Source organism: Trichechus manatus, unplaced genomic scaffold (genome assembly GCF_000243295.1).
Source record: "Trichechus manatus latirostris isolate Lorelei unplaced genomic scaffold, TriManLat1.0 scaffold00009, whole genome shotgun sequence".
NCBI classification, from domain to species: Eukaryota; Metazoa; Chordata; class Mammalia; order Sirenia; family Trichechidae; genus Trichechus; species Trichechus manatus.
The window spans coordinates 13,821,712-13,832,180 of record NW_004443945.1 but is presented as its reverse complement, the minus strand read 5'-3'; the positions used below and the strand labels follow the sequence as shown (position 1 = coordinate 13,832,180).

General features: G+C 37.9%; 1 protein-coding gene across 1 annotated transcript in view; it reads right to left on the bottom strand.

The window, feature by feature from the left end:
* DPYS (dihydropyrimidinase) overlaps nucleotides 1-10,469 on the bottom strand; it is a 122,202-nt gene that overhangs the window by 16,860 nt on the left and 94,873 nt on the right. Inside the window, exon 8 of the mRNA XM_004370705.1 lies at nucleotides 5,899-6,106. Coding sequence (XP_004370762.1) covers nucleotides 5,899-6,106 — 208 coding nt within the window. The remainder of the gene's footprint in view (nucleotides 1-5,898; nucleotides 6,107-10,469) is intronic.

The window sequence follows — 10,469 nt, the reverse complement described above, 5'->3', positions numbered from 1 at the left end:
TGAGTTCTTTATCTCTTCATTTGATGTTCTAGGGTTTCAGGATTGTTGATTCTCTGTTTGGCTTAGTTTTTCGGATCTTTGCTGTGGAGGGACGGCATGGTGCTTCTGCCTAGAGCGCCATCTTGCCGGACTCTCCTGTTGTAAGTTTTTTAATTATGTTTTCAATCTCTTCTTTTGTTATGGGTTTATTTAGTTGTTCTACCTCTGTTTGTGTTAGTTTAGGTAGGTAGTGAGTGTCTAGAAATTTGTCCATTTCCTCTTGGTTTTCAAATTTGTTAGAGCACAATTTTTCATAGTATTCTGTGTAACTGTAAAATTTGATAAATGTTTTATAATCCAGCTAGTGTTTCCATTTAATTCTCAAAATACCCTATTTCATGAGCTATTTCTCAAGGACACGCATCAAAGCTGGGTGCTCTCATTTCCAGGCTGGCTCCTCTGGTAAGTTTGTCAGTCTAGGGGTAACTGAACCCTATGTGCAGGCGGGGATAGTGGGGGTGTGATACTCCTGAGGATGGGTATGGGTGGCTATGTGTCTGAATAGTAATTAAATTCTGTGATTATTATACTGCAGTGGTAGAAGTTAAAGGGATTGGCTTTGGAGGTAGACAAATTGGGTCTGAGTTCTGACTCCGCCACTTATTAGCTATGTGACCTCCCTGGGCCTCAATTTCCTAATAGAGAAGCCGGTACTTAATCAGAAGGTTGTTTTAAGGATTAAACTATACATGGCACATAATTAGTGTTCACTAAATATACAGTGAATGAGTGTTAAATGATTAGGTAAAGCATGAAAAGACAGTATTTAGAAAGTGCTCTGTAAACAGAGGTGTGCTAGTAAATGTTAACAACCAGCCCTACCCATCTTCTTCCTTCCAATCCCCAAAGCCCTGATTTATAGCAGTTGCCTATTTCTGTGGTGTAAATACTCCCACCATGGCTGATTTCAAGCTACCAAAGTGACATCACTGAATGCAGAGTTGAAAAGTGTCTTTCACATGCCAGTATGAGCCAGTTCCAGACTATGCATTACATTTTATTATTATTAGCAATCAACCTGTGAAAACTAGGATTATATGACAGCTGATGACGTGCCTTAAATTATCTTCTCTGAGCTACCACGTTGAGAAAGACATTGACAAACTGTTATTTCAGAAATGGAGAACATGCATTTCAAGGACCAGATCAGCCATCCACTCAATTTTATCTTATCTGAAAGGCAAATTATGCTTATAGTTGCAAAAATACAAACCAGTTTAAAAGCTCTGGCAGCAGTATTCTGAAACTGTACATTGCTCCATGAAGCTATTCCTGTTTCTCTATAAAATTCAATGTGACCCGCATTTTCCAGAATAGGTTGGGGTTGCTTATTATTAAAAAAAAGAGAAAAAGAGAGGAATTGAAGAACGTCTGCACTTCCAAATTTTGGTAGAAAGTATAACACTCTAAACACACACACACAAAATTCTAAAAATATTAATCCATTTGAGTTTAAAGAGCTATTATTTTTGGTAAAGAATTTATAGTATGTAAGCTGATTTTGTTTTTTCAAGACTCTCTTGACCATTTAAGTTGCTGTTACTCCCCCCACCCCCTTTATATCTCTTTCCCACATCTCCCAACACTCTTTCTTAAGTGATTTTTATATAGAATTGAAATATATGTTTTATTATGTCCTATTTTTGGTTTTGGTTTATTTAATTAAAATAAAATTTTCCGTCTCATCTTCGGATTTAAATTTTTTCCCTTAGGGACCAATTGTTTAAATTTTAAAATTAATCAATTAATTAACAAGTCTGCAAAGCTGTGAAATTAAATAAAAATGTCTTTTCTTGCTTTTGAAACGTCTCACAACGTCTGATACAGCTATACAGTGATAGCTGCATGGCCTCAAGCTGATAAATTTTATTAAGTAATAAAATCATGGACAAGAATCAAACTTAAAGATAATCTCACCATTTGGGATGAGGCAGGAGGAAATCTTCTGGGTACACTTATTTAAATTCCCTTCTATGTAGCTCTGAAACTATAGCCTTTGTTCCTTCCTTTTGCAGTTCATGCATTTATCAAATGTCTACTATGGGCATAAAAAGAATAAGATGCTGCCCTTAAGGACTTAACACTCTAGCCAAGAGACCAAGAATTCTGGAGTTGACCAACACTGATATATCTCTATAATCTGTGCTTTGGGAGTCCTGAATGGGAAGTGATTAATTTTCTTGGGGGAGGATAATAGGTGAGTAGAAGAAATAGTATAGGACATTCCTGCTTGCCTTTAAACCCTTATACTCACAAGGAAATATGAGTATTGTAAATGAAAACCAAAGCAAGAGCTCTAAAAACTCATAATGACTTTAAAATTTAGAGTTCCTAACAACTCTTTTTCTTAACTTTAGTGGGATATTTTTATTTTACAAGTTACCTTTGTCTAATAGGATGGATAACAGACTGAAAAGTCTCTGGACAATCCCCAAACCTTATTTTCCTCATTTTATTTGATACTTTTTCCACATCTAATAATTTTTAATAATACATTTCTCCATGATTTGAATTTCAGAATCATTTCCTTCTCTTTTCTATCTCTACAGAGATCATATGGTACAGTAGAAATCAGAAAGGCCTTAATCACAAATCCTGGCTCTTACGTTTACTTACTGCTTAGCTCAGGGAAAGTTACTTAATCTTGCTGATACTCAGCTTTCTATTCTGTAAACAGGGATGATAATATCTAGCAATATCTAACAGCTAATATCTAACAGTATGCAGATTAAGTGAAATGATGACTATAAACCACCTATTACAGTACCTGACAGATAGTAAGTATTCAGAATAACACATGATAATAATGATAACAACTAGTATTATTATTATAAAAAAATAATAATGCACTAGAATGCCTAAAAAGTTGATGTTGTTGTTGTTAGGTGCTGTCAAGTGGATTTCTACTCAAAGCAACCCTTAGACAGAGTAGAACTGCTCCATAGGGTTTCCTAGGCTGTAATATTTATGGAAGCAGGTCACCAGGTGTTTCTCCTGAGGAGCCACCAGGTGGGTTTGAACCACTAACCTTTTGGTTAGCTGGCGAGCTCTTAACCATTGTGCCACCAAGGCTCCTTAGACCAGAAGAAAATACTAAAAAACTAAAATAATTCACAGAATTGATACTCAACTCTTAAAAAATAAAACTGACATTAATTCTGCCAAAGGAAAAAGAAAACTAAAACCACAAAACAAAAATTTGAAAAGGAGAACTGATACAGCCAGTCATTTGATGATCTCTGCTGCCCAAAACATTTTCCCTACAAGAGGAAGTCTTAGACAAGTAAGTCATTTCAATACAATTTATCAGGTGTTCCCTGTTAGTCTAGCGTCCCTGCTGGTGGTAACTGGAACTAACTGCCAGGAATGGCCCCACCCTGGGTTTAATTCTAGCGTCACAAAATCTATCACCCAGTTCTGTCGATTCTACTACCTCCTTACCAAAACCTAAAAACCAAACCTGTTGCGGTCAAGTCGATTCTGACTTACAGTGACCCTATAGGGCAGAGCAGAGCTTCCCTATAGGGTTCGAGCTGGAATCAACTGGATGGCAATGGTTTGGTTTTTGGTATTATTTTCCAAACCTGGTGCTGAGCAATTTATCACTAATTACCTCATTTAACTCAGTCTTTTCAATTTGCAGTATAGCTGATTGCTTAAGTATACAGTTTTGGAGTCAGACAACCAGGATTTACGTTCTGGTCCTGCCATATACTAGCTGTGTAACTTGGGCACATTTCTTAATTTTCTGAAGCGTCAGTTTCTTGATCTTTAAAATGGGAATAAATCTCTCCCTCCCTCAAGGGGTCGTTGCAGTGACTGGGGCCCTTAGCCTCGGGCATTACATTCAGTAAGCCCTCAGTAAATGTTACTATTGCTCTAATTTGCTACAGAAACACATACAATTCTTATCCTCACTACCTGCCTGTCACCTTTCAGTGTCAACATTTACAAATTAAAATGAACTGTAACCTAAATGTCATCTCTTCTGACTGAAATACAGCACATAAAGAACTGTAGCATTTCTAAGAATGTAAAATGTTCTATAGCACTTATTTACTTAGTCGATGCTTTAGGATGTGCCTAAAAATGGATGAATCTTGTGTAATAGACTCTGAGAAGCCACAAGTAAACGAATTTTCACAAGACATCAGAGGAGAAATCAAACAGACTATAAGACTCAACTAAAAAGAATTTTAAAAAACTGCTAGAGAACTTTGAAAAAAGAGAGGTATGTCTGAAAATGAAAAGAAGAGCCTTAGAACTAATCCAAGGGTTAAAAACTCTAATGTCTACAAGGCCAGACAAGTGGCATAAATGAGTGAAGCCTGCTGAGTGAAAATCAGAAAGTGCACCTTCTGCAGGGGTTCTGTCACGCAGGCTGGCATGTTCCTGCCAAGTGGGATTGAGGGCAATGGGTTTCGTCCCCCTGCTGTTGTTTTTGTGTGCCGCAGAAATTAATCCCAACTCACGGCAACCCTATAAAAACCCACTGCTGTCAAGCGGATTTTGACTCATAGAGACCCTATGCCCCTCAAAATTCCAGAAATCTAGATATTTTAATCTGAAATCTTTTGTTATTTTAGGGTACAAAATGAACTTCTGAAACTGCTTAAAACACTGCGTGAGCTAAATAAAGCGTGTGTGAGAGCCCCAAATATATTAAGAACAAATATTTTTATAATAATACAATTATTATAAATAAAGACTGAGGCCATTATAATAGATTAGTTCATCAAAAGGGGAAAGCACAGAGATAGAACTAATGTTTACTGACTTCCTATTATGTGCCTTAAACATTTTTAAATCTCATTTGATTCTCTCAGCAATTTGTTACAGAGGAAACGTTGTCCTCATTTTCCAGAGGAAACAGCCCAGGGATGACGGAGAAACTTGCCCATGGTCACACTGCTAGGAAAGAAGAGGGCAGGGTAGACTTTATGATTAGATCTATCTGACCCCCAAAGTCCACCCTTGCTGTGGAGGCCTTGAGAAAGAGCCTTACAAACCTCCAGCTGCAGGGAGTGTAATTTTTCAAGGGCCCAGCTGTGCTCTGAACTCCATTACCATGTTTGTGTTGAGGCCACGCCTCCCATTGCTGCTCCCAACCAATGACTGAGCTTGCAGAGATACTATCTCCACCACCACCACCACCACTACCAGCTGCCACTCTGACTAATGGCGAACCCATGTCTATCAGAGTAGAACTGAACTCTATAGGCTTTTCAGTGGCTGATTTTTTGGAAGTACATCACCAGGCCTTTCTTCCAAGGTGACTCTGGGTGGACTTGAACTTACAACCTTTCAGTTAGCAGCCAAGGACGTTAACCATTTGCACCACCCAGGGACTTCTAAGAGGGGCCTATTTCAGAGAGAAAGGAGACTTGCGTCAAGAACTCTACAGAGAACATCTAGGAAGCTTCCATCCTACATTTTCGACCTCTCTTCCTCTCACCTTCTGACTTGCATTGCAGTCTGAGGGCTCTCCCAGCCTTCCCAGCTCCCTCCCCAGTTTTTCTCACAGATGTTTCCTGTAATAAAAACCTTGCACCTTTATCCATCCATCTGGATGTCCACTTCTTGGAGGACCCAGGCTTTTGCCAAATGGCTCCCTAAGGCTGTGAACTTGCCTGGGAAAACTTGACTTGGTCCGTCACGAAAGTCTGAGTAGACACCAGTCTGCAAAGGAAAATGCATCTATCCAGTGTTTCTTTGAAAACTGGTATTTGCCTGTAATATCCCTTATTAATCCTGACATCCCAGGAATATGTTAGAGTGTGATGCAACAACTAACCAGGCATTTAGGAGTGGGTGATGGCTCAGCCTAGCCGAGGGTAATAGTACCCTGCACACACTCACCTGGTCTCTCTGCTTGATTCGTTTGTAAATATATTCAGCAAATGGTTTGCGAGGAATAAACTTCCCATCTCCTGCCATGACATTGAAAACTCCAGCTTCATACACCACTTTGCCTCTTGAGATAGTCACAAGAGGCACCCCATGGCAAACCATGCCCTCAAAGATGTTGAAGTTCACAGCCTGATGATGGGTTTTTGCAGAAATTGTCCTGTGTTTGTGAAAACAAAAATTCTCCAGATCATCACCAGCTCATTCGATGAGTATAAAATATTAAAAGAAGAAAGAGAAGAAAATTTAGCAACTCTATTAAACCATAGCTTTATCATTGTAATAAGTGACTTTAAGAATAGAACTTGGCATTAAAATTTCATTACAAAGTAACTACATTTTCTGAGACAAAGAACCAACAGATAACTCTTTAAGGTGATTAATGAGGATGGGGTAGAAGAGCATTCTCTCTCGTTTAGATTTTTAAATTATTTATGTTATTGAAGAACAACATATTCTTTTTCAATTTGTAATTATAAGACATTTCAAACACAGGTGAGTCTGATGAACACACATTGACCCAATATCCAACTCTACAGCATTCTAACTTTTCGCACATTCAGTTGACCTCTGTGCCCCTCCCCAAATTCTATTCCTATCATTCCCTTCCAGAGGTAACCACTACCCTGAATTTGGTAGTTATCAAGGAAAAAGATATCTTTGAGGTTTTTTTTTTTCCTCCATTGTCTGGAAATTTGAGGATAATAAAAATAACCAAATACGTTAGAATAGAATCTCTTAGCATATTCAGTGTCATGCTTTTGCATATACATCATCACTCTCAGCAGTTTATTAATGCCTTTCAATCTTACACAATATGAATGGTGACTTCCAGGTAGATGGCTGGGTATTTGGAATTGCTGGGTACCCCTTTTCCCTAAATCTCATTAAATGGAAAAAAATCTGGCAGCAGTGAATAATATGAGCATAATCTGGGTTCTGGCAGAAGTTTCTATAAACTCCCTCAGAATTGGATTAAAGAGAAATACCCTCCTAAAAACCTCAAGCCTGGGTCAAAGGAAGAGTAGCTGAAGGCTCCCTCAACCCTAGTCTGGAAGGGTCACTTCTGGGAGACTCATAGCGCCACCTGCAGTCCTGGAGGTGCTTCAGTCCTAGAAATGAGGAAACAATGCTTGGTTCTTGGCTCCAGGCTCCTCCATCCAACTGCCAACTGCCTACTTGATTTCAGTCTTAACATGCCCAGACAGAATTCTTGGTTGTCAATGCCCACTACTACCCGCTCACTCAAATTTGCTCCTTCTCTGACTTCCCATCTCAGGAAATGACACCACCACCTACCTAAGTAGCTCGAGTGCAAAACCTAGGAGTCAACTCAGATTTTTTTCCTTTCCCTGCTCTCTCCAACAATTATCAAGCCTTGTTGGCTCTACTCCCCCCGCTAAAATAAATCCCAAACCTGCCTACTCCTCTTGTCTCCGTTGCTCTCAGCCATGTCCACATCACCATCGTCTCTCACCTGCACTACCCTAATTCCTCTTCACTGGTCTCTTTGCTTCCCTCTTACCCTCCTACCATCTCTTCTCCTCAAAGATGCTCAAACAAGCTTTTAAAAATGAAAATCAGATCACATCACTCTCTTGTTTAAAACCTTCAGTGGCTCCAATTTGTTTCCCAAGAGTTAACCAAATAACAAAAGAAAACAAAACAAAACAGAAGCTGCCCCCGATGAGAAATAATCACTATGGAAAAGAAAGAGGAGCCTCCTGTATGTCAAGTAGATACTTTCTAACATCATATTTCATCTTTAGAACACCTCTTCAAGGTAGAGACTATTTTCCACATTTTACAGGCAAATACACTGAGATTTAGAGAGGTTAAGTAACTTGTCAAAGGACATAAAACTAGTCTGACAAAACAGAATTTTTTTTACTTTTTAAATCAACATATAATAAAAATGATCGTTTCCTCGTATGCGGTTTTATGAATCTTGGCACATGTACAGATTCCTGTTACCATCACCACAATCAGACATAGAACAGTTCTATCATCCCCCAGAACTCTCTCATACTATCCCTTTGTAGTCACTCCCTTCCCCCACCCCTAACTCTAGCAACCACTGATCTGTTCTCCATCACTATAGGTTTGCCTTTTCAAGAATGTCATATAAAGAGAATTACACAGTAAGTAATATTTTCAGACTGGTTTCTTTTATTCAGCGTTATGCCTTTGAGATTCATCCAAGTTGTCGTGTGAATCAATAGTTCATTCCTTTTAATTGCTGAGTAGTATTCCATGGTACAGATATACCACTGTGTATCTACCCATTTACCTTCTGAAGGACATTTGGGTTGTTTCCAGGTTTTAATGATTATGAATAAGCTGTATAAACATTCATGTACATACTTTTGTGCAAACATTTCCCTAGTGTAAATACCCAGGAGTGGAATTTCTGGGTCATATGGTAAGAGTATGCTGCAACAAAAGAAGCTTTCTCTGGCCACAGGAACCAACTCACTGACACAAAGAAAAGTTTAAAAGATCACTAATGCATAGGAGACAGGTACAAATGTAACAACAATAATTCTAAACACCAAGGAGGGGAGGGTATTGATCAAATGATAAGTAATACCACTAAAGAAGAAAAAATGAAGAAACATTTTGAAAGAACACTAAGTACAGAATGAATTGTAAGTTGTTAATGAAAGATACAAGTTCAAAGAATATAAATCTAGGGAACGATATAAAGGGGTTTCAGACTTTCAGGCTAAAATAACTTTTATGGCCATCACAATCTCTCTGCCATAATATTTCCATAGTTTGGGATGCTGCTTTTCTACACATTACAGTTATACTAATGGCATTCATTACAGTTGAACTCTTGGGCTTGTATGTCTGGACTGATGCATTAGTAAGGCTGTTATATGAATAAAGTAAAATACATAAAAAATCTGTACTGAACTGGTTATTGAAAATTAAGATTAGGATGAAGAAAAGGGAAAACTCTAAATCATTAAAACTCTATTTTGGAAAATAATCTTAACAGAAGAACTAAGCTCTATACACAAAGACTGTCATTATGATATTGCCCAAACTAATTGAACACTTGAAGCACAAACAGAGACTAGTCAATGAGATACTGGGCATCTATGAAAGATCAGAATTAAGAATACTCTGGGGAAGAAAAAAAAATGACACAATATTAAATGGAAAAAGAAGGCTATAAAGTGTGTACACTACATCTACTAGCAAAACACACATTCATGTGGACAAAGACAAAAGGAAATACACAAAGTAAAGATTTTTGTGGTTAGAGAGAAATGAATATGGATAATTATCTTCAGAGTTCTTTTTATATTGCTTCTATGATTTAAACTGTGGTTTTAAAACGAGGTTGACATAGCAAAATAGCAAATTAATTTCTCTGCCTCATGCCAAATAAAAGTTGTTACCTTGACTTTCAGACCTTTGGGGTTAGCAAGAGAAAGAAGGCAATTAGGCAGCATCTAAGTAATTCTTTATAATAAGGCATTATGTAAATGAGGTCAAATTAACACAAAATGTAAATTCTAGGCATTATCACCAGCAGCAAAAAGAATGTGCTTCCAGTTTCATATTTGAAGGTGTGTGACAGTGTGTCATTCCTCACCCAACTTCTTCCTTCCAGCCAAAGCTGTAATTCTCCAATTCTTCAGGAGCTTTCACACGTCTGAACTGCACATGCAGTTCTCTTTACCCAGAATGCCCTCCTCACTTCGGCTCTTCTCCCTTCTCCAGTCTTCATCCCTGGAAGTAGATGCTGATGACTCAGGGCAGAATTCAGCATCTTTCCTCTATGGTTTAACACTGTCTGAACAGATTGTAACGATCTTGTAACAAATTCCCTCTTCCCTATGTGGTACACACTTTAAGAGGAAGACCATGCAGTTTTATCTGCAGCATACGGTAGGTGCCTACTAAACGTTTATGAAATAAACAAAAGAATCGCATAATTCTCTTCCTGTTACTGTCAGGTTGGTTTTATTTTCTGACTCCACTGTCCTCTGGGACATGACTGTGTTTTGGAAAGAGACACTGAATTAAATGAGGTATAAGCATTCAGTTCCAAGGTTCTGTTTGGTACCTAACATTTCTGGCAAGCTGTACAAGTTAATTAGAAATAAACAAATAAACAAACAAAGTAAATAAACAAAATAAATGAGTATGTAAAACTGTTATAATTATTATTCTTGGTTGCATCCTATCATGTTACACGAAATAGTTGTTCTTCCATACGTATCAGTACTTAACAATACCCACACTTATCAACACTATTAAGTATGCAGATCAGTATTACTGCCCTGCTTTACATAATAAAGCTGAACTAGAGCTATGTAGGTGTTCGCCCAAGGTCTTATAGTTAATTACTGAATGAACCTCTGAGAGGTGACAATCACTTAATTTTTTGAGAATCTCAGTATATTTGCCACCTTGCCATAAGGTTACAAAAATTGTGGTAGTCTTCAATATTTTAGTTAATCAACACTTTTAAGCATGAAGATAAAAGGCAATACCATTACACACTT